This window comes from Lates calcarifer, linkage group LG9 (genome assembly GCF_001640805.2).
Source record: "Lates calcarifer isolate ASB-BC8 linkage group LG9, TLL_Latcal_v3, whole genome shotgun sequence".
NCBI classification, from domain to species: Eukaryota; Metazoa; Chordata; class Actinopteri; family Centropomidae; genus Lates; species Lates calcarifer.
In genome coordinates this window covers 20,701,098-20,725,971 of record NC_066841.1, presented here as the reverse complement: position 1 = coordinate 20,725,971, position 24,874 = coordinate 20,701,098, and the positions used below count along the sequence as shown (strand labels likewise).

The 24,874-nt window shown below is 43.9% G+C and overlaps 1 protein-coding gene and 1 long non-coding RNA gene across 3 annotated transcripts; one reads left to right on the top strand and one right to left on the bottom strand.

Moving 5' to 3' along the window:
* Positions 1 to 2,145: 2,145 nt before the first annotated feature.
* On the bottom strand, positions 2,146 to 24,515 carry LOC108892277 (serine/threonine-protein phosphatase 2B catalytic subunit gamma isoform). 2 transcript variants are annotated; one of them, XM_018689737.2, is made up of 14 exons: positions 23,916 to 24,515; positions 17,809 to 18,006; positions 16,477 to 16,601; positions 14,223 to 14,334; positions 13,978 to 14,123; positions 13,496 to 13,635; positions 12,531 to 12,608; positions 11,544 to 11,638; positions 11,288 to 11,413; positions 10,726 to 10,803; positions 8,306 to 8,390; positions 6,631 to 6,728; positions 5,222 to 5,248; positions 2,146 to 4,394 (listed from the first exon to the last, which is right to left on the bottom strand). In XM_018689737.2, exons 1-14 carry the CDS (start codon positions 23,965 to 23,967, stop codon positions 4,210 to 4,212), a joined length of 1,545 nt encoding a protein of 514 aa, XP_018545253.1. In that variant the 5' UTR covers positions 23,968 to 24,515; the 3' UTR covers positions 2,146 to 4,209. The 2 variants fall into 2 exon arrangements, with proteins under 2 accessions (XP_018545253.1, XP_018545255.1); XM_018689739.2 differs by lacking the exon at positions 5,222 to 5,248.
* LOC127142760 (uncharacterized) lies at positions 18,015 to 20,212 on the top strand. The gene is made up of 2 exons (XR_007813792.1): positions 18,015 to 18,918; positions 19,484 to 20,212. It is a non-coding gene; the product is annotated as an uncharacterized LOC127142760 (long non-coding RNA).
* Positions 24,516 to 24,874: the final 359 nt, after the last annotated feature.

Here is a 24,874-nt window from a genome sequence, read left to right as displayed (position 1 = left end):
CATCTTGTGGTTTTTTTCATCTCTGGTGAAAGATCTGTTGCAGCTACTGGATCTGAAATAATGGCACCAGCTTTTTCACAGGAGCAACTTTCTACCAAAAAAATTGTCCTCGTAAAAACAGTTGACAGACTGACGGGGACACGTTGCTGTTAGATGTTTTAAAGCTGCATGAATGTCATTAATATTACCTGTGGATCAAATGTCTGTATTTAAAGCTTAATGGGTTACAGTTTTAAAGGTGCTGTATGTAAGTTTTTGCTATCACTACTTAGCTAACGTTAGCATTAGCAGCTGGTTACTGACCACTCTGAAATAGAGCTTCAAGTTCAGCATCAAACTTAATTCATTTACTCACCGCGAGCGCCTCCAAAGGTGGAAAACAACGTCAGTGTTTTGTCTTCTCTTTGCTGCTGAACGTGGTTTCCTGTCGGGAGCAGGTGGAGGTGATGTGATCGCTGCCAAGAACTTCAGCCGTCGTTTGATTTACTGATGATGATTGACAAGAGGTGAGAATACGTCCTCTCTGCAGCACTTCTTCTTCACCCTCTCATATTGGACTGAGCGCTACACTGACTCACTGTCGCCTCCTAAGGTACAAAGTGGTATTGCAGAATGGGACGGCGCTAGCTGGTTAGCATGCTAACGTCATTAGATATCTCTGCAACACAATACATAGACGTCTTTGACATAACATCACATTCTGTTGATATATAATCAATGTTTTAAACTATAATACTCACATATAAAACCTTTACTTCAGCAGTTTCCACAGGAACAACTTTCAAAGAAACAGTCACTGATCAATATTTCCTCACAAGTATACAAACTGCCAGTTTGACATTAGATTTTAAGGTTTTTGCTTTATGAAAATTATATTTCTAATGTAATAAGTTTCTGGTACAGCCTGAATGATACTGGATTATTGAGGCTGATATTAATTCATACTCCAAAGGATCTTATTGTCCCAGTAACAGTTCATCATCACAAGGTTATTTAAGTTTTAGGAGCTAAAAGTGACGACAGGATGCTTTGAAAAGATTTCATAAAGATCCAGTTTGTACAGCTCCGTGTCACTGAGACACAACAGTAAAAAGAAGATGTCCGCCTCAGTCTGTCAGGATTATTAATCAAACATGTGCAGCAGCTGCGTCAGTTCCTCAGCAGCTTTGTGAAAAACTCTTCACAGGAAACCGAGAAAAGTCGAACTGAGGGAAACTGGACTTGGTTTTAGATACTTGACGATGTTTTTCATCCAAGAAGCTTCTTCAGTTCATCGACACAAAAACTGAAGAAGCTTCTTGGATCAAGTTTCTACGACTGAGTCCAGTTACTGCAGCTGGTGATTACTGATTAGATCTTTGTTAAATCTGAAAGCGTCCTCGTGTTACTGTTCGAGCCTCAAACTTCTGCTTCTTAAAGAACCATGAACAGATGATATTTGGTGTTCAGGACATTTAACACTGAATAAATAAACTCATCAGCGCTCCGGTCTGTTTAATGGCATCACCTCTTCTTCACTTCCTTAAAAGCATCATTGACATTTCTCTACTGACATTTACTGTTGTTTATCAGCCTCACTCTGATTAAAAAGAAATTGTGGTTTTCCAAGCATCATAACATAAAACATGACGGTAACTGTCTCCTTCACAAACAGCTCTGCAGCTGCACAGATGTAAACACCCAGAATCTAAATATACCTGATAAACATCCTGGTATTTTCTGGCATTGATGCGTCTCTTCCTCGTTACTACAGAGTTTCACACCTCCCCCGTGTGATTTTTTCACACCTATACAGTCGTGATTGTGTCTCGTTGCGTTCGAACACCCCCACAGGCTGCAGGTTTTATTATCATTAACCTTCTCTGACTCACGCTGACAAACTTGAGCTGTGGATACTTCATCTGGAAGCGAGCTGCAGGTAATAATGTGGAGGGTTTGTGTTGCTAAGAAACATATGGGGCCTACACATAAAAGTGAGGAGCTGGCGATGTTTCAATGCCACTCGTCTCCCTGCTGGATGAAGCTGCACAAAGCAACACATCCCACGCCCGGCCTTTGATTGGCAGCCGCCCTGGCGACGGGGAGACGGCGTCCTTGAGCGCTGAAAGCAGCAGCAGCAGCATTCAACAGACACACAGGCACCGGTACTTTTCTGTTTTTTATTTGAATGGAGTGAAACATCTACATAAATGAGAGGCCTCGCAATACATGTACTCGACAAAAAAAAGTTCTTTTCTTTTTCAAATTTAGCTGTAAAGAAAAAAAAAATCTTGATTTTATCTTCTTTTTTTTTTTTAAACTGTTTCTTCTGTACATTCTGTGAGATATGTTCTGAGACCCAAACACAAGTCAGACACGAGGCCCCGCTCCCGACAACGTCCCAAAGAAGCAAATCAAACCCACCCAGGTCCTCATCATCGTCATCACTGCGGAAACACACCTGAAACACACCTGGATAAACCCGCCTCCTGTCCCCTGCTTCTCTCTGTCGGTTTAAAGGATGATTCCGGTTTAGTGCAACTTGAATCTGGTTTTAAAGGTTTTGGTCATCGTCTCTCTCCCTGATATAAACACTGCACCCACCAGGGTCAAATCTGAGACCTGACAACCAGATCCAGAACCTACAGGTCTTGCTCACACTCTGGTCTGTATTCTGTTTTAACATCAACACAGGAGGAAGCTGCTGTCTGCAGGTCGGAGTTCACCTGGCTACAGAGGTCAGAGTTCACCGTGTAGTCGGGTCAGACTGAGGTCAGAGTCTCCATGTGGTTGTTTTGGTTCAGTCTCGAGTTCAGATCTGTAGAAAACTGATCTGATTCAACCAGATTAAACGAGGACGATGGAGGTTTGAAAACGCACGGTCACTCCGACGATTACTAAGGCAGGAAATATCACAAACCTAAACCATGCTGCACAAATTCATTTTATTTTTTAATCCAACACTTTAAGTTCTGAGAGGGAATAAAGTCTCTTGGACGACCTCTTCGGGTTGAAATGTTGTTAATAATCCCTCATTACAAAGGAAACCTTCCAGAACAAAGTGAGGAATCTAAGCAGCGGCCTGCGTCTCTGAACATGTCGTTTCATTAGTTTTCAGTGTAAAAGCTGTTAAACTTTACTGTTACAGCCTGTTAAACGACTGTTCATGGTGACGTTTGTTTTAGGGAATTTAAATCGTCATCCAGTAACTACTCTGCTTCACATCGTACGTTCAGGTCAGTCGGAGTTTTTAAAAGCTGAAAAACAAAGTGACTGAGCTGCAGGTCGGAGACCACGGTGAAGTTTGTTAATTTAACTGTTCACCTTTGTTTCTAAATAACTTTATCTAACCTGGACTGAGTTTCAGTGGCGTCTCAGTGATTCTCTGGCGGCTGCAGTGACGGAGGCAAACTAAACAAGATCCTAAAACAAAAAGTCAAACTTTCGACCGGAGGGAGTTTGCTCAGTTACAGGGACGTGAAAGTGAGTAACTGGACCTCGAGTGAGATTTCAAACGTCCTACACTGACTCGAGTTGTAAGAAAGCGGAATAACCCTTTAACTCCCCCTGTGTCCTTTCCCTTTATCTCTCCTCCCCCCTCCTCACCCCTCTCCCCCCACTCTGGATAATTAAGCCTAAATCTATGTTGTAAAAAACAAAAACAAAACAAACAAAAAAACCCATCACATTGAAAAGAGGGAACAATTAAAATATACATATATAATATAAATGTCAATACTTGCTCCTGGGAGCTCAGTCACACTATCATTGGCATAAGAAAGGATGGATTTTATGCGATCTGATTCTGTGTGTGTGTGTGTGTGTGTGTGTGTGTGTGTGTGTGTGTGTGTGTGTGTGGGCACGAACACAGCGTTTGAATGAGCGTCACTTCCTCCCTCAGCAAGTTAAAAAAACAAAAAACCAAACAAACTGAAATAAACCGGGTTCGTCCTGAAACCATCCTCCTGTTATAAAATGGATTTGCTCGGGTCGGACTGGGCAGCGATCGATCGCCTTCAGCAAAGTCCACGTACGTTTGAGATTTTCTCCTGTTCAGTCTTAAACTATGATATTTAATAGATGATAAAATAAATTAAGCGTGGTGAGAGTCGCTCGGACTGAACCGCCTCTTCTCCTGCTCTTAAAGGAGAAAAGAGGGAAGGAGGGAGGAAGGAAGGAAGGAAGAGAGGGGAGGAAGAGAAGGAGAGGGGAGGAGGAGGGAGGGAGGATCTAGGCCTGTGTGTTGGTGCCGTTCTTGTCCGGAGGTCCGGTGCTGGCCGGCAGGTTGTTGAGGGAGGGGGTGGCCTCGTGCTGCTTGCTGTCGCGGCGGGGGGGCATCCTCTCGTTGATCCGGTCCAGACCTCGAGCCTCCTCGAAGCTCTGGATCTTGTGCTGAGGGTTGAAGCCTTGGATGGCTGCGAGGAGACGAGACGAGCGTCAGAGGAGAGTCACAGAGGAGAAACACTGAGAGCAGCGTCAGGAGCTAAACACTGATCTGAGACCAGATTTATCAAACTGATACGAGACAAAAAACTGCACAAATATATGAATATAATATTCACATGATAGTGATTTAAAAACACACTCGGTGTCCAGTTCATTAGGAACAACAGTCCTGTGGTATGATTCAGCTGATCACTTTGGATTTACATTAAACAAACTGACATTTAGAATCAAAATGAAATAACCAGAATCATCTCTATATATCAGCACCAGACTCCATCCACAAACACAGGGATTTTAACACAGACACTCTAACAGATGGAGGCAGTGGTATTCCAGCAGCTCCTAGGTTAAATCCCTGTTTTTGTCAATGGAGTCTGGAATGATTTCCCTCCTGTTGAACTCCTGAGCCTGCTGCTCACAGTTACTACAGGTACATGAAGTATGCAGAGTACTGGGAGGACTGGTTTGTCCAGGAGAGTAAACTTACTTCAGAACAGGACAAAGGACAGCGTGGAGACAAAGAAACAGATTTTCATTAAAGGGCCATTTCACTGCGATTACTGTTGCATGTTACAGAAAACACAGGAGAGGAGGAGGAGACAGGCTCTGGACACACATCACTGTGACCTTTGACCTTTTCTCTGACTTTACAACAACAGGATTAAAGCGGCCGTTTGACTGCGGCGGCCGCGGACATGAAATTAGTGACAGAAACACTTGTTTTTAAAAGTTAAAACATGACGGACAGAGACAGAGACAGAGACAGAGACAGACAGAGAGATTGATGGTTGCATACCTCGTGCCTCTTCTGCCTCTACGGTGGCTGTGTAAGCGTGAGTAGAAGTGCCATGCCCAAAACCAATGGAGAGAGAGTGGGAACGTTATATATCAACGCATTCAGTCAGTCCTGTTAACATGGAGGTCAATCATCACACAACCCCTCCCCCCTCCATCCACAGAGTCAGAGGTTAGAGCAGAACCACAGGATCCAAACAATCATCATCATCATCATCAATCATCATCATCATCAACATCATCATCATCATCATCATCAGGGGCTGTTAGAGCAGTAAACATCATGCTGCCATAAAAAGATCAGTCTGCTGAATTAAAGGGAGACCTTCAGGTGGATTATTGATCTGTTTTCCATCATTTATTGATTATTCATTGAGCAGAAACTCTCTCTGTCTGCTGCTTTCCTTTGTCCCAGGTGACAGTGAACGCAACATCTTTGTGTTCAGGACAAAAGAAGGAAATTTAAGGAAAGTTTCTCTCAGTTTAGAAACTAAACTATTGTTCAGTTAATCAGAAATAAACAGCAGATTAATCAATAATGAATTCATCAATCAATAATGAATGGATGAGGATGTGGGCTGCATCGTTAAGTCGAGTGAGAAAAGCAGCTGGAAGACATTTTGATGTGGTCACATGTGTGATCGTCATTTCCTGTTAGTGCACGACGGCCATGTTTGATTTGAGACAACTCTAACCTGTCGAACTTCTCACACGACACCAGAGAGTTCAGAGTGTATCTGACACACAGTGAAGGTCAATCTACACTCAGGTCACTTTATTAGGTACACCTGCTCAGTCTGTTTTCTAATTACGACCCTGTCTGGTATTACTGCATCTATTACTCCTTAAACCAGACTCTCTGAGTCAAACTGTCCTCCTCTGTTTTTCTGCATGTTTTGAAAAATAAAACTTTCATTTTTCAAGCTGCTGTGAAGATTTGTTTCACCTGTTTTCCTCTGTGTGATGACTCAGAGATAAATTTATTACGGGTTTAATTTCTCTAACAGAAGCGCTGCAGGTTCGACTTTGACTTGCGTCGTGATTTTTACGTACGAGCGACTCAGACTCAGAAGGCTCCAGCTTCTTTAGAAACCAGATTTTAAATTGTGGTTATCAGTGTGAATATGATCAGATCTTTCTGTGTGAGCCACCGTCTCTCTCTGGCTGATGGTCTTTAAAGGGCAGCATGGTGGAGACGTTTGAACAGAATGGTCCTTTAAAAGGAGGACATGGTTCCACTTGACATTTCCGCCTCACTGTGTGTGTGCTGGAGTGTTTGTGAGGCTGGGGTTTGGGTTTGGTGTTTCTGAGCGGTTAGTCTGTCGGTGTGAGTGCAGGCACAGGGAGTTAGTGTTAGCTGGACTCTGTGTTAGCGTCGGGTGCGGATGCTCGGCTGACGTCAACACTCACCGCTTTGCAGAGTTCGCCGACCTCCGGACAAAACTCCCAGAGGGAGCGTTCCTGTCGGGGTCAGGCCCTTCAGCTGCAACACACTCTCATTCTCCTCTCTGACAACACACACACACACACACACCTGTTAGCGATCAACAGGAAGTATTGATTTATTTATTTTCGATGATAAATCTGATAATGATCATCCTTGTTATTATTGGCTGTAAAAATCTCACAGCAACGACAGATTTCTTCACTTGTTTTAAGAAAACAGATTTAAACATCAGACATTATTTTTGTAGTGAGTGAGAAATGCTAAATGTAGATTAAAGTAACTAAAGTAATCAGATAAACGGAGTAGAAGGTACAATACCTCAGTCAGAAAAGGAAAAGTAGAAGTACCTCAAAACTGTATTGAAGTCGAGTACTTGCTTTAGAAATGAGCTGCTGTAGTTACAGTGTGAATCAGTGCACTGTCGTTTTTTTTTTACTGAAAAACCTTCGCCTACATCTCCCACAATGCAACTGGATCTGTAACAGCTGGGTGAGAGACTGGGGTGTGTCATGCTGGTAACAGGAAGTTTATTAATACTCAGTGACACTGCTGCTTTAACAGTGAAACCTCCAGTTGTTTGACTCTCACCTGGCTGCAGTGATGCCACAGGTGTGCTCCAGGACGCTGTGACATCACTGGTGGGTGTGGCTACTGACCCCAGCAAGGAGAGGTAAAACACTGGTGTTAACTGTGTGTGTGTGAGTGAGTCAGATCTGAAGTAAAGATTCTGAGAAATGGTTCATGTGTTCGATGATCTGAGATCAGTCACAGCTGTGTTCACATTCAGAGGGTGTGTGTGTGTGTGTGTGTGTGTGTGTGTGTGTGTGTGTGTGTGTGTGTGTGTGTGTGTGTGTGGTTTCTCTCTGTGAGCTGCTTGTGGCTTCTCAGATCCGTGGGAGGGTTTTTATATCTATTAAACAGTACATCAGCTGGTTTCATGTTAAAGCCTGTGAAGCTGCGGTTTAATAAAAAGTAAATCAAACAGTTTAGAAACAAAATGTCGTCGTCTGCAGGAACGACTCGACGTGAAAGACGAGTTCAGACTGAAGTAAAACTGATCATGCGTTGATGCAGCGCGGGCGGTTCACACTGCAGAGCGTGAAATAAACACACAGCAAAAGCAGAACTACACACTGTGATGGTGATTATCAATCCACTGATAATAAGTTGGACAGGAAGAGGAACTTTAGATAAGACGCCTGTAAAGCTTTTCTAGGCCTTAAAATAACTAGGAGACATTTTCTGAACAAGAGCTTTCATCATTAAAAGGACAAATGATTCTGACACACTTCCACAGGATTAAAGGAGGACACGTGTAAATCAAGCAAAAAGTCATTAGCCTTTTACTAAAGTGGAGCACGGCTGCAGAGTAACTGCGCTGTGTTCTCTGTCTGATAACCTTATTTATCAAGCTTTTTAAAATGAGACAGTCCCACTGAGATTCTAAACTTTTCTTTACCAGCTGTCATTTAAACCTGAAGCATGAAAACACACAGGAAGTGTTGAAATTGACCTCATTACTCCTCACGGACTCTCCACTCTGAGGTTAATCTGAAGGTGACGGGATGTTTCCACCTTAACAACGTTTCTCATCATGTACGATTCAACCTGAACAATCAGAGAAAATCAAAAACACACCTGAGCACAGAGAAGACGCGCGCCATCTTTCCAATCGCCCGGATCTTATTCCTGATCACCTCCTTTCTGACAGCTGGAGCTCCGCCTGAAACACAGCAGAGGAAAACAAACGGAGAGAGATGAGAAGAAACGACAACAACACAGATCAGCTGATGATCAGCAACATGAAGCAGAGTTTTTATTCACACTCACATCAACCTGATTTAATGACCTGTGCTTGTAAATGACTCATTTGTTAATTAATAACTTACGCTCATTTATTTTACTTTGTGTGTCCAAATTACTGATGTGTAAATACAAATAAGTCAATTCTGATCTGGACTGAACAACTTGCACATAACAAAGTCACGTACTACAAAATGTAGTAACTCGGTTAAATAACAAATCCCTTCACCTACAGATTAGCTCTCAAATTTGATCAGTTCAATAACTACAGCATGAAAACACGTCTGGGCTGACAATGAGTGAATTTTCTCTCTAATTAAAAACTGAATACTGAATCCATCCCCTCACATTAATATCAGGTTATCACGTTTCATTTCACCAACACACCTTGTTGGTGAATGTGTCTCACTCTGCAGTCTCAGGGTTTTTATTCATCTTCGTGCTAATTGAGCTAGCCTGACTTTTACTGCAGAGATAACTCGATCATGATTGGACCAAAACAGTCACATGACACGTGCAGCTGGAAAATTATACAGAGCTGCAGGACTGATCCTGAAACCAGGAAGTCAGTTAGCATGTTAGCATGTTAGCATGTTAGCTCTTCCTGTTGTCAGTGTGTTTCTGGTTAAATGTCTGAAATAAGGTCTGTGGTTTTAACACAAGCTCCAGACATTTTCAGGTTTTATTCTCCAGACATAAAATGGGTCAGTAAATCCCCCACTCCTGATGTTTGAAGCTTTTACGTGTCTTAAAAAAGGCGGTTGCTAACGAGTGTCTAAATGAGACTACAGAGGTTGTCGGGGACGTTAACATGAAAACCCATCTACTCACCAGTCCACCTTTACAGCCTCGTTGTGTTTCTACTCACGCTCTAAATTGAGGGTTGGACTACAGAGATACTTCATCTCTGCAGGACTCTATAAAATAAGTGCTGGGGGGAGGGGGTGTGCAGGTTGTGGTTCAGGTTCAGAATCGTTATAATTAGTGTCAGACTCATCTCCCAAACATCAAGACTTTCATCTTCATGTGTATAATCAAGTCTAAAATTAACCATTAACCAGCACAGAGGAAATCCTGTTTCAGGGAGGGTTTTCCCTGCGTTATAAGGTCCAGGTGCAGCAGCCAGGACGTCGTCGGCTCCACCTGAATGTTCAGTCATTGTGGAGAGCGTCAAATCAAAGTGAAGGTTTGTCCTAACAACAGACTGGACAGACTCTTCTCTGTGGATAAACTCTTACTGGCCGAAGCTTCACCGACACCACGCTTCAGCCTCCCTCAGGGTTTCAGTTCCTGTGCAGGCTGCTGTGTGTTTGATTAATTACATTACATAATCACATCCCTGCAGGTCGCCATGGCAACACGCCAGTTTTCACACTGAAGGTTTCTTCGACCGTGACGGCTCGTTTACTACAGCGATGTAGACCGCATCTGTCACATGGCAGAAACCTATTAAAACACATCGGTGAGACGAACGTGGATCAATCCGCCGCTGAAAATAGTCCCAAACAAACGCAGAGTTTCCTCCTGTTTGTCTGATAAAAGCTACAGTGAGCTTTTTAAAAATACCTTCTTAAAGATTTCAGTCTTCTGTAGGAGCTCAGAGCTGAGAGCTACAGACTGAGGACGGAGGTGAAGAAGAGAGACGGACCAACGCCAGGATCATCTCTCATCATGGTCGCCATGTCAGATTAGACAAACATGGAGCCTGAAATTCTTGGTCAGGAGAGGCAACGCTGCAGATTTGACTCCAACTAATAATCATTCATGTTGTCGAGAAACTGCAAACACGCTGTCAGGAGCTGTGAAATCAACAGGGGGCGATATAACCCCGGAAAAACTCCGTCTATAATTATTTACTTTCAATGTGCAGTAAATCTAAAGAGGAGATCAGGTCTGTTCAAATACTCACAGTCTGAACTGTGCAAACTAAATACAAATGTGGTGTAAAGAAACGTGTGAGTTTAGTCGGAGGCCATTTCATGTCTCAAATGTCCAACAACAAGAAGAGTGTTCATAACTCACTCCCACACAACCACATGACCATAATATAACACCAAACATAAAGGTGACAAACTGCTCTGTGTAACGTATCTCACATCTCTGCAGGTTGAGCGGAAACTGTCGGCTCTGAGAAACAGTTTGTAATTAACGGAGCTGAAACTCTTTCACGGTCATTACTTTACTGATTAGAAACACTTCTTTTCTTTAAAAATAAGAGGCGGGGGTGATGAAGAGAAGGTGTTACATCCTCTTACCCTCACATGTGTCGTCTCCTTCTGACATCAGCTCGTCGTCAGAGCAGATGTTCAACACATTCACCAGCATCTCTGTCACTGTGGAAACACGTGCAGGTTTGATCTGTTACAACTGTAGGCGAGCTGAACAACAGGCACAACAACACACAGCAGACAGACTGTACATCAGGTGTTAAACACTGAATATGTGTTCAGGGCTGTGACTTGATTTTCTTTATTGATTATTGATTTTCTGTAAAATGTCTGACCAGCAGTTAATTAACTCATTAATGACAAAGAGAAGCATCGAAAATCTGAGCGCAGAAATGTTTTCTTTAAAAAAGATTGAGTTAATGAAACACCTGCAGAATAAATATCGACCCATCAACTAATCAATTATTTGACTATTTATTGTGGCTCTATGTGAATCTGACACCTGAACTAAATATTAAAAACAACGGTTATGAAGTTGAAGTCACTGATGTGGTATGAAGCTTTGGTTTTATTCTTCAACATCCTCACTTCACCTTCAGAGCCTGAACCTTCCACAGAGCTGCCGACACAGCAGTGACTGGACTCTCACCTTTCTCTCCGACGAAGGGCAGAGACCAGGTGAAGACGTCCATAAAGTTGGGCAGCCAGTAGGGGTGAGGGGAGCAGTTAAACTGCCGGATGTTCATCACATTATTCTCATATTTCAGCACCGCAGCTGAGGACAACACACACACACACACACACACATTAACATTTCCACTTCATGATGCACTTCCTCTCTCCTGTTGCCAAGGCTTCAAGGTTTCCATCCTGTTGCCATGGTTTCCATCCTTTGCTTCTCTTACCTTTGTTATTGTACACGTCCAGGTAGTTAGGAGCCGAGAAGATTGTGATTAAAGAGGGGAAGCCTGTCGTCTGACTTTTCCTGTACATTCGATACCTGACGGACACAAACACACAGATGAGAGTAAAGATAAAGAAAAACTTTATTGATCCCTGAGGAGAGAGACAGGCTGAGAGGAAGGAAACAGAAACTACTTGGATTAATCTGAATCTTAGAGACGTGGTGACAGAGAACCAAAAAACCGCCCTGACAAAAAGTTTTATCGAGTGAAGTGAATGTGTCCTTCATGAAGGTTACAACACTTCAGCTCTGCTCCACTGCAGATCAGTTCAGCTGATTCACTGAAATCTGCTAGTGTCTGTGTTCATCTGAGCAAGACGCTGATCATGAGATAATGAAGTGATTTTCTTCAGCGACATCTGAGGATTTGCTCTGACTCTCTCTTCTGACATGAAGACATCTGATTAAGTCAGTTCACTCTTCTTGTTGCTGCATGTTTCATATCATTTCATCATGAGTTTTCTGTTTTTTTATCGACAGTCTGAAAGAGATATTACTGATCTGTGATGCAGCTCATCAAAGACTTACAGACGACAGCTGGATTCCATCGCACACAGTTAAAACTGAAACTACAGGTGTCAGCTGGACAGGAGAGACACTCACAGACCAGCCACTGGGTTTCTACCTGGGCTTGTTCAGTTTCTATTTGTTGATGAAAAAGGTCAAACTTTTTGTCACAGTTCTCGTTTTCAGAGGAAGCTTTTTCTCTCCTGAATATTTTCTGTCAGTTTTTGAGATAAAGCTCAGAGAGTGTTTCTGGAGATGCAGTGTATCTGACCATACACAGATTATCTGCTTTCTTCTTAATGAAAAAGGAATATGAGACAAACATGATAGGAAAGAGGAGATAATACAGTAAACCAGCAGAAACTGATAGAAATCCAATAATCAGTGTCTAATCAAAGTGACAGGTTGGTGTGTGACTCACCCTGCGTCCTGGGCTTCATGTGCTCGTATTACAGACAACAGGTTATTGTTCATCAAGAAGTCACATACTGCCGGGTAACTGAAAAAAACAAAGATATTAGTGATGAACAAACATCGGGACACGATGAAAGAGACACTCGTCTTTACAGGAAACGGTGACGAGCGCTCAGACCTGCGTCCTCCCACCGCTCGGCTGTCTCTCCGTCACCTCGGTTGCTATGACAGTTAAGAAGGCCGCTTAAACTCCAGTATAACAAGAGATGCTAAAAGCGCTAAAATTAGGGATTAATTAAGGTCAGGGCTTTTTACACAGGAGAAGAGGGAGTTTATATCAGAGCCTCACAGAACTGCAGATTCACTTCATAAAACCACAACCTGACGACCTTTACAGACACAGAACAGTCACCTTTGGCATCTGAAGATCTGATCTGATCTGAGGGCGGACATTTTGTCTACGATCAGGGACTGACATCACAGGAGCACAAACCCTCTCTGCTTTTTGTTTGTCATCAGTTTCAGTTGATGTATATCTTGTTTTACCTGTTGCATGGATGTTTTTAACTGACAGCTAAATAAAACTGATGATGACAGACAGCTGCCATCACTGACAGATGTATTAAACCTGTTACAGACACAGTAACGTTTCATTTAAATGTGCTGCTACTAAAACAAACTAATGCAGGATAAAAGAGGCTTTTGAGCAGCAGCAGCTTTCGCCTCTCTGTGACCTCCATGTGGTGTCAACACGGCAAATGCAGTACAAATATTAAGACAGAGCAGAGAATGCTAATATTTGTTTTCATTATCTGTCTGACAGCGGATTTAACCAGCGGTCACTTATCCAGAGATAAGCCATTGTTTAGAAAAGCTTTAATCAGCTCAGATTAACAGAGCGAGCTGTTTTTTGTCTTTTTTTTTGACTGCAGAAAGGTTTCCAGCAGCAGAGTCCTGACCTCGACGTCCTACCTGTAGAAATAGGAGCAGCCTCGGACACTGTTGTGGCAGAAGTGTTCCTGGGTGTTTTCTGAACCGTAGTCCTCCCCCGGGTCCGACCACAGCAGGTCGCACATCGGCCCGAACGCAGGAGGCTCCTTAAACCGGTCCAGCTGCACACAGAGCCACAGATATTATTCATATTGAACCATTTTAAAGAAGTGAAACATTACAACTATTACAGCTATCAGTTCATTTATCGATTCCAGGAAAAAATGAATTAATCTGCAACCACTGTGATATTTGTTTGAGCACAAAGACCAAATATTTTCTGATTCCAGCTCCAGTGTGACGTTTTGCTTTGTTTCTGACATTTTCAGAAACTCCTGGATGAGCCACACACAACTTTGATCAACAATACAGCTGTATTCTACTATAACTATACTACAACAGAGCTCCTGTTTTATGTTTGAGACTCAGAAACTGATGGAAATCAGTGACCTGGCTTCTGTTACCTTGCGTATGTCGTCCAGGCAGGTGATTTCAGGGCTCAGGCCTCCGTGCACACAGAGGAACTGCTGGTTGAGGAGAGCAGCCAGAGGCAGGCAGTCAAACGCTTCCATACAGGCATCGTATACACGCTCCGAGTACTTTATTTTACCTGGAGAACACACACACTCATTTAGACGTTTGTCTATGGCGGAGACCTTCAAAGACAAACACACAGAGAAGCCAAAGGAAAACATGAAGCAGGACTCACACTCCTGTTTGAAGGTGAAGTACTCTGTGAGATGTCGACACTCGTGGTTGCCTCTGAGGAGGAAGAGGGTGTTGGGATGGTTGATCTTCAGAGCCCAGAGGTACAGTACACACTGAGGACACAAACACAGGGGAGGAGGAGGTTAATCCCACAGCAAACCACAGATAAATAAACTGCTCTACATCTGCCAGGGGCCGTCACAGATGAATGACAGACTCTTTAATCAATGTGGTGATTGATCGGGAGAGGCCGAGGCTCACGGGAACGTTTAATTCAAACACTGGAAAACTGAGCGGGACATTATGTCAATAATGAAGGTGTGTGAAATGAGACTGAGCAGCTCCGCTTATTGAACCGGACTGTTGTTAGAAGGACACTCAGACACTGTCACTCAGACCAGCTACTGTCTTTCAGTCATTTCTTTCACTGAACTGACGTCTGCAAGAGTTAGCAGACATTTTATTACAGACCCTGAACGCATCACAAGTCAAAAGTCCACTTAGAGATGAACGTCCTCTGTTTCCTCTGCACTCATGTTACAAAACAAGGTAACACATCACTGCACATCACCAGGTGACTAAACCTGATAAATCCTCATCATCAGTGGGTGAAGGAGATAATTCACTTCTACATGTTCCCAGGAACAGGAGCTGCTGACGGACTGAAACACAGTGAGAGTCGATCTGACAGGCGTCTTACTTAACTTCCAAACAAACCCACTCTTTTCAGCTGCCACTCATTTACTCAGTGTTTTTGTGCTGCATCAAACCACCTGTTTAATTTGAATTTTTCTTTTTCTTTTTTTTAGTTTCTGGAGGCGTCGACAATGAGCCAGATCTGACCAGCTGTTCATCCAAACTACAGAGGAGGGAGAAGAATATCAAGTGGATTCAACCACAGAGTCTCTATAAACCGACCTGAGAGACTTGAACAAGCAGAAATATACTTCATACAGATTATTATTTAGAATAAGGTGAAGTTAGCGTTAGCTTTTTACTCTGATATCTTCATGTTGCTTTCAAAGGGGAAGAGGAAGTTCAGGATTAATGTGGACAAACATCTGGACCTTCCTCCAGATGTTCACTAAAGAAAGGTTATCTGTTTTAGCTTCAGCTTCTGAACGATCAGCTGATCTGCAGCGGAGAGAACAGCTAGCTGTGCTAATGCTAATGCTAATGCTAATGCTAGGTGAGCAGGAGCGACAGAGAGAGAGAGAGAGAGAGAGAGAGAGAGAGAGAGAGAGGGTTCAGAGTAGCGCTGGGTGATACAGCAAAAAATATGATTACCGCATTGATCGATATCAATATTTATCAGCATCTATCATCTGTGGGTGTGAAGAGTTCTGATAATGACTGAAGCCTAAAGAAACCAGTGGGTTCATCAGTTAAACTCTGAGAATATAATCAATAACACTGCACTGTGCAAACACGTCTTAACTTGTGTCAAACAAATGTGAATAAAACTAAAACCTGTGACGACTGCGATAGGACAGGACCTTCTGTGTAGAGGAGTAAATCAGTCTGTTAATATCCACGCTTCTTTCTGGTTGCTTTTCATTCAGGGCAACGGCAGCATATCTGAAAACTGACTAAAACTAATACAGATGAAGAAACCTGGAGCCAAAATGAGGAGCAGCAGGGACACATAGTTCAGATCTGTGTGGTAGTAGTCTGAGGTCGACCAAACTCTGAAGATAAACGACTTCTAAATTAATCTGGTTCAATGGAGCATCAGCTACTCCAAAAAGCATGTGACCCTGTGGCCCAGCCTGAGGAGAGGAGAGAGGATATCCACTCATCCTAACAAGGAAGCATGACAGCAGCCGATAAAAATGTCATGCCATCCATAGCTGCGTAAGACACACACGAGTCCTTCCAGAGAAAGCGCTCAGTCCTTCCCTCAGATTGCTTTGGAAATGGGACACGGGCCGAGCCTGGAGGCGGCGCGCGAGGCGTGTTTGTGCACGTAACGCTGGTGTGTTTAAGTGGGGGTGTGTGAGCACTGGGTGGGGCGCCGAGTGTGGCGGTTGGGACGTTCGAGGAGACAGACAGAGTGCCTTTAAAGAAAGAAGCTCCGCTCCGCTGCCCAGGCTGAGCGCGGGGCCCAGGCTGAGCGGCGGGGCCCAGGCTGAGCGACGGGGCCCAGGCTGAGCGACGGGGCCCAGGCTGAGCGACGGGGCCCAGGCTGAGCGACGGGGCCCAGGCTCAGTGGCGGGGCTGCCACCGCTCCAAATGTCAGAAACACAAACACACACCTCGATGCTGAAGTAGCCTCGGTCCACGTAGTCCCCGAGGAACAGGTAGCGGGTGCTGCTGGGGGACCCGCCCACCTCGAAAAGCTTCATCAGGTCAAAGAACTGTCCGTGGACGTCTCCACACACTGAACACACAAAACACAAGGTGGTTTACATGAAACATTACTCTGAAGTCATCCTCTGTTCATTAAGCTCACAGATCCTTTCTTTAAGATGGAGGAGGAAAATATATTTCCAACTTTATCTGAAGTTGATGAGGAGGAAAAAGAAGGAACTCTGGAGGATATTCACTTCATATCCACTGCCTTTATTTCATCCTCTTCATGATTCATCTTTTACTCATGGCCTCCGCCCAGAGACAACACATGAAAATGAGCTGTTATCAGTCTCTGGTGCAATAACTGTGGCTCGTCCCTGTCAAATAAACTCTCACTGTTTTTATCGGTTTCATTTTACATATTCTTATTGGTTTAATCATTGCTCAAACTGTTAACATTAGCATTCATCCTGTTTTATTACCAGCTCCACAGTCGTCTGTAAAACCTGCACAAAAGGAGCCGTACAAATAAAGATTACTGATTAATCAACATGTTAATGAAGACATCTTTTAATGTCCAGTGTGAACAGGTTTAAATTTCTCTCATTATTAACAGAAAGACTTAAACCAACCAGAGCTGAAACTACCACTGACTAACCATCTCTGAGTCTGAGGTGACGGCTTCACGTCTTTTCCACCTGAAAATGTTCAGTCTGCTAAAATATAAAAGAGAGAAAAGCAGATTTTATTTTTTTTTTTTTTGACATTTTGTAGAGAAAATGTTTAATTTTCTCTCAGCCCACTAATGAAATCTTTTCAGCTCTGGATCAGTTCAGGTCTTTTCACTGGATTAACTGACAATAAGACAAACTCCAGGGATAATTCTACGCATAAGAGCTGCTGTTCATAATATATAATGTCTGTGATGTGTCTGACATGAAACTGGTTTCTAATAAAATCTCAGAACCAAACAGACGACAGCAGAGAAGACACATGAAAATATGGAAACAATAAGTGAGGAAGGACGGTGCAGAAGGAGATAAAAATAGTCAGAGGGCACGAGGGTGGAGGGTTGGATACCTAAGCTAAGCCACATGTCAGGGAGGGCAGCTGTAGAAATAGACTGCTGCATCTGAGACAGGGTGGATCTGTGAAACTGGCTGAGTTTCCAGAGAGAACCACGACACACAGACTGTCTTTGTCTCGCGTCACTCTGCTCCTCAGGACCTCAGTTTGGGGGAAATCTGCGTCTGATGCTCTGAGAGTCAGAGTCAGGGAGGAGGTGGGGGGTTTACCTGTGATGGGGGCCTCCACTTCCAGCATGCATTTCTCCTGGCGGAGGATGCTGGCTCCCTCGTTGATGATTCGTAGAGCTGCCTCCTCCTCCAGCCGGCCCTCCTTCACCAGATGGGCCTTCAGCAGCTCCACGCTGGGCCTCCCGTCCACATACAGGTCTTTGACCGTCAGGCGTGTACCGGGAGGATATGGCACCGCTACAAACAGACGGGGAAGAGGCAGACGGGTGAAATATGCAGCTCCACACTGATGCCAACAACACACACACACACACACACACACACACACACACACAGAGTGGGTGATAAACTCCGTCTGAACACAGGAGGGATGGTCCAGTTTTTACAGAGCGCTTTTGTTAACAAAGGTTTCAGAAGGAAACACAGAGTCTCAAACACAAAGCTCAACGCGCTCTATAACTGATCCTGAGTCTGTGGAGGAGGAAAAACAACACAGCAGCCAGCAGCTCTCTGCAGTCCTGATCAGAATGAATCGATTAACTGAGAAACAACTCACTGATCATTAAACATCAACTTTCTGCAGGTGAGTAGTTTTTCAGCTTTAACCCCCCCGACATCCATCCCAGTGTTTTCAGTGACTCTCCAGAGTTTCTGCTGCAGACGTGATGTTTTGTTTGGATTTTGTGATCAGATCAGGAACAGCGTGTCGAGGCCTGACCTGAAGACTGAGGATTACAGTTTGGCAGCAGACACCAGCCCCCGGAGGAAATACCAGAGTGTTTCATTCCTGGAAAACACCTTCACTCCACAGAGACCTGGTGGATCAAACATTCATTCTCTTCACACTGACATTAGATCATGACTGTGGCTCCATAACTGAACCTGAGCTGAGTCTGTTATTGTTCATTAGACCAACACAGTAGCAGGAAAGTCCCAACTCTGGTTTTTCTTGGCCTCAGTTCTGTGTATCTTCAGACTCCAGGTCCAACCTGAAATATGTTTCTAACTCTGCTTATTTATCACGAGCTACTTGACTCAAATCCTGAAGGTCCCGATTCAGAACTGATTATTGATCAGATTAAATTACTGATCAGATCTGGATCACAGTGTCAGTGGAGGATCTCACGACGTCTCTGTGGTTGTACAGAGGTGAGTCAGAGTGGAGCGTCTTCCCTCAGAGCTGATCTTTGTTTTATTTGTTCATTAAGTTACAGACTGTGTTAACATGAATTAGTCAGAGCTGATGTTTGATCACAACACAAACACTGAGGTAAAGACAACTGGCTTCAAATAAAACCCACTGGAGTTTACAGCAAATGATGATGGTGTCTTCATACTGACTGCAGCTGAGTGATGTGGTTAATATTAACAGTAGATATGAAGGTTCAGATCTTTTTAGATGCTGTGTTGCTGCATCAGCCATTAGTTTATTTACAGACTTATCACTTATCCTGAATAACTCAAACAGACACCTCATGATGAAGGCTCCTCAGTAATGTGAGCAGTGTTTTACTCTGGTTTTCTGTGTTTCAGCATCAGTTTTACTTTAAACTGTGTAAAGAAGTTTTAGAAAAGTGACGCTCAGGTTATAAACGGTCGTTTTTCTCTTGGTGAAAACTCAATGTCTCACAACCTGCTCTCTCTCTCTCTCTCTCTCTCTCCTCTTTTTTTTTTTTCTCTCTCTCTTCTCTCTCTCTCTCTCTCTCTCTCTCAGTGGTCTAGTTTTGTGTGCAACTCTGAAAACCAAACCAGGTCGCACACATTCAGCCAATCATGTCCTCACTCCTGAACTGGTTCATCACCGGCAGCAGGAGGAGGAGGAGGAGGAGGAGGAGGAGGAGGAGGAGGAGGAGGAAACCGTCCGGAGCTCGAGACAGATGTCAAGTCGGACTCGAACATCATCTACCCGATAATTCAGAAACCAGTGTTGCGTTTCTGAAGAGAGGAAAACAAAACCACAGTTGTGACAAGGAGGCGTCACAGACCACCACAGGAAGTGGTATTCAAATAATCAACGACAGAGATGGTGTGTTCCTGCCGCTGGCTGGAGGGACGGAGGAAGACTGTCTCATATTAACTCAAGTCAAACACTCTACTTTAACTCACACTTGACTGAATGATCGACCTGTGGACGATACTTCACTGACAATCTACAAATACAAACTTCTTCATTCCCACTTTGGCCTTTGCTTGTAGCTGAACTTTGTCCCTGTTGGCCACCGTACACCCTGCAGCCAGGAGCCAGTCAGATATAAGCAAAACAAAGAGCGTATCAAACAGACACCTGCTTTGTTTCTTTTCCTGCTGCTCGGCTCAAACCGGATGGCATCTACATGTTCCTCCACTGGACGGTTCAGTGTTCAATATGAGAGCTGCTGAGGCCCAGCAGAGTCTAACCATAACAAGAGATACTAATATGTGACGATGCCGGGGGGGGGGGGGGGTAAAGAATAAATGAAATAAAACAGAGCAGGACACTCTGCTGCTCACAGCTGAGAGGAGCTGCTGATTTAAACCATCTCCTAAACCCAGTTTGAACCATCTCAAACCTCAAGTTCTGGACGATGGCTCTAAATACTACAATACCCATGATCCTCAGCTGCCGTTACCATGGAGAAAAGGCAGGAAAAAGACGGGAAAAGAAGCTGGAGAAAACTCCAAACTCTGAACACTGAAAAACAGACCCAGAATCTTCACAGTCACAGAACTGAAGCTCTGTGATTGGACGTCGTTTGCAGAAATGCACCATGGGAGCTGTAGTTGACTTTGGTTTTTATGTCCACAGCCTTCTCATACCTTTGCTTCTGTATCAGATGTTCATCTTTATGATTTATACAGGAGAGAAAACTGTCACCGACACCTGAACGTCCTGAAACAGCTGCTTCCTGCCGTCTCTTGTCAGAGTGTCATCAGAGGACGGGCCCCAGGGCGGAGCTCCGTCTCGGGGTCCAGGACAGGACACTGAACCTGCTCCGTGCTCAGCTCCATCAATCATGCATAAGGACAGAATCATTACACATGCCAGCCACTGCTAACGCACCGACTGATTCGATTACCATCAGTAACTAAGCCAAAAGGCCGGAGCAGCCGGAGCGCATCCACCGGTGTGTGTACACAACCAGAGAGCACACACTGACACACACACACAGGTTCAACAGGAAGCTGCTGCAGCGTCAGGAGGACTGTGTTTAACATGAAATAATTAGCCAATCAATTAATCTATCGACAGAAAACTGAATCGATCAGAGTTCTAATCAGTTCAGGGCTGCAGCTAATGATTATCTTCATTATGGATCAATCAGCAGATTCAGAAATGAATCAGATAACAGCTGATTAATTAAACAGATTAAAGAGACTGGAATCAGCTCTTTAATCGATTATTCCAGTTCCAGATCAATATGTGTTAACAGTGTCATCAATTAAGGTTAAAGGTCATTTTATCGTCTCTAACAGGAGAAAACTGACTCAGATCAAACATGTTACAGCAGGCAGAGATATGATCACCAGGAAAATGACTCTTCACTGTAACTGAACACTTTCTGCTGCTTTTCTGTTTCTCACACACACAGAAAAGTAAAGACGACAAACTGACAAACAATAATCACACACAAGCTGATCAATGATCTGATAACAGATCAATAACCAGCTGCAGTCCTGTCACTCTGTGAAAAACCTGCTGATTATTTTCTTGTTAATCAGTTAATTAAACAAGCGTCAGATAAACTTCTCATTTCTTTGAGGTTCAGCGTGAATTATTCAAATCGATTGGTCAGGTAATCAATGAGCCGATCGTCAGCAGCTGTTCTGATTGATCACTGTGTGATCAAGTTCATCTTTTTTAAGCAAAACTTTGACATATTTTTGGAGGATTGGAGACATGATTGATCGAGAAAATAATTGGCTGTGTGTGTGTGTGTGTGTGTGTGTGTGTGTGTGGTGTGTGTGTGTGTGTTGACTTCCTGACTGAGCAGCAGCATTAAGGAGGCAGCTTTAATGTTGTGACTCTCACCGGCAGCTTTACGATCCTAAGTCGTCTTAACCCGGTCAGACGGGGGCTCGGCCTCGGTCACTTCAGCTTCAGGGATAACGAGGATGTTTCACTGTTTTCTAACGTTTTATTCACCGATCCATCGATCAATAACTCCAGGAAATGACTGTCAGATGTATTAATGATGAATTTAACTGACGTGTGCAGCACTTTACTGAGGTCTTCTGTCTGTTAATGACCTGACAAACACCTCTACAAAACCAGGAGCACAAGATGGAGGACAGACGACCTGGTGGAGTTTATATTCTCTTCTAATTTATCACTCATTTCTGATTCATCTGAATATTCAGACCTAAATGACCTGGTTGTAAGTGTCTGTTCACCCAGTTGGTTTTCCAGCAGAGAAGTGGAAGCAGAGCAGGTCTCTGTAAGTGTTGGATAAATAGCTGAAATTACCAAACTGGGTCACAGAATTTGATGCAACACTGTGGTCACAAATGTCACAACAGGGAGCTCACAAAGACTGAAAATCACTGTGAGACAGTGAACATGTGAAAATCAAACTTAAACGAGTTATTTTCATCACTGATTAATCGAACTGTAAGTTTCTCTGTGTCAGTTATCAGCTGTAAACTCTATAAACAGTAATAAATTCTGTATTTACTCTACAGGACCAGCTGATCACAGCTGATCACAGCTGATCACAGCTGATCACAGATTTCTTCTCTGGCTCCTCTACAATCACAAGATTTGCTTTTTATCATCAATTAATCTGCAGGTTATTTTCTCGATTCATCGTCATGTGGAAATGTCAGAAAATAGATTCCAACATCTGAAGTTGTTTGACCAAAGACATCGTCTCATCTGAGCTCCTGAAACCAGACGACAGCTGATGTTTCCTCACTAATCAATGATCAGAAGAATGACTTATTTTACTGTTAATCGACTGATTGATTCATCGACTGATTGTGAACTGAATTTTTTGAGGTTTTGGGATTTTTGGTCAAATAAAACACGACGTCTGAAGAGCTCTGTTGATCAACATTCACTAACAAATCAATGAACTAATGAATGAATCATTAGATTCAGTCAGTGATCATCAGTAAAACGAGAACAGGCTTCGAGGACGATGTTAAACGTGGACGAAGAGTTTGTGGAGCAGAAACTGTAACAGTCTCATAAAGTGTCTCTAAAAAATCATTTTCCAAAACCAGCTGAAGGAAAAGCCAAAACACACACACACACACACACACACACACTGCAGCGCTGCATTTACATCCACAACCACAAATTCATCATGTTGAGTCTTTTTTACTGATGTGATTATTTCAGTGTGTCTACAACAATAACCTGCATCAGTCACTCTGCACTCTGGGAAATAAAAACGTGCATGTTAATATTTTCTTTATTCTGTCATCTGATCCTCAGAACGATTCTTCTCATGATCAAAAATAATCGTTAGCTGCTGTGATGACTGGTGTCTGTTTGACAGTTGGTCTAATAAAGTGTCTCTGCTCTTAAACAAAGTCATTTTCCAAAAACAGCTGTTGGTGAAAGGGTGTGTGTGTGTGTGTGTGTGTGTGTGTGTGTGTGTGTGTGTGTGTGTGTGTGTGTGTGTGTGTGTGTGCGGGGGGGTCGTCACACACCTCCTGCAGTCAGTCACCAACACCGCAGAGCCGCATTCACATCCACAACCAATAAAATGTCTCATCACACGACAGTAGCTGCCTCATTAAAGCACATTCCCCCGGTGAGACAGCGCCGGTTCTGTCCGCCAGCAGGAGCCGGGAGTCCGGGGCGTCGGACTGACTGGTCCCCCCGAACCTGAGCGGCAAGTGTCGGCTCACAGTCGGATGTCAAACGCTGACATCTGGCACTCCGGACAGCTAAGCTACAAAGCTAACTCATTAGCTGCCGCTGGATTGATTAACTTGCATAACCTGGCTGCCTCTCTGCCGTGAAGGGGAGAGGCGGTAATAAGCTCCATGATCCATGAAAAATACTGAAATAAATAAATAAAGCGGAGTAAATTAACTGTTACCGGGGCTGACTTGTCGCCCAGCGGCGCGTTAAAGCTGCTCACGTTTAGCAAACTAGCTCAGCCTCCGTTAACTTCCTGCACCCGAGGAGAACAAATAAAGAAATAAATGTCACGTACCTTTGATGGGTCGTTCAATGGTGGAGAGTTTGTTTTGGTCTTTCGCCGACATCCTCCCTCCTGTTGGGCTGCGGGCCGGAAAACTGACTCTATTCCGAACTAAACTTGATAAATTCCTGACCAGCTAGCTAGCTAGCTGGGGTGAGCTAGCCGTGCTAGCTTGTAGAGTGCGAGCGGCGGCAGCAGCGCTTCGGTCCGCAGACAGGACAACCGAGCCGAGCCGAGCTGAGCCGGGCTGGACCTAAACCTGACGGGGGAAGGGAGAAGGGAGGGGGGGTCTGTTTAACCGACGATTTAAAGCTTTTCCTCTCCCCTTGCTCCGCGGTGCAGTGATGCCAAGCCGCTGTCAGAGTGTGTCAGACGGATGGGTCCAGGAAACGGCCCGGGCACCGCCGATCACTGGCTGCGGGAGCACCGAGCAGAGCGGCAGATCATATCCCAACTTTATCCCTTTATTCTCGGACGAGCTGCATCTGTTACAGGCCGCTGGGCTTTGGTTTTTTTCGTCGTGATCCGATGTGTCGTCCAGACCCTCTGTCGGATTACAATAATCCGCCGCAAGCGGATTTCCTACAACATGGCTCGACGCGGGGGGGTGTGGGTAATGTAGTATTAATGTGATGTTAATGCGACGCGTTCACGGTCCGACGCGTTCACGGTCCGCTTAACCCCGGAAAAACCAAAGTTTCACTGCAAGAAATACTCTGGTGTTTTACTGACAGAGTACCAGAAGTACTCAGATACTGAAGTAAAAGTACCAGCGCAGAGAAATCAGAAAGTACAAGTTACAAGTGAAAGTCAGGCTTTGAAAATCCTACTTAAGTAAAAGTACATGAGTATTTTCAGCTTCAGGTAAAGTGTGACAGTAGAAGTACTTCATGTGCAGTAACTGACTCCTGTGTCCTCCATGTGTTTTAAATGTAATGTAAAGTAACTAAGACTGTAAAGGAGCATTAAAT

Bases quoted from the DNA above. Each gene is read 5' to 3' on its own strand.
- LOC108892277 (XM_018689737.2), bottom strand. From the start codon at position 23,967: ATGTCGGCGAAAGACCAAAACAAACTCTCCACCATTGAACGACCCATC. The intron at 10,804-11,287 runs GTGAGAGTCCAG...GTGTTTCCACAG, and splicing joins GCCCTTCGTCGGAGAGAAAG to TGACAGAGATGCTGGTGAAT. The intron at 8,391-10,725 runs GTAAGAGGATGT...GCTGTGTTTCAG, and splicing joins AGGAGACGACACATGTGAGG to GCGGAGCTCCAGCTGTCAGA.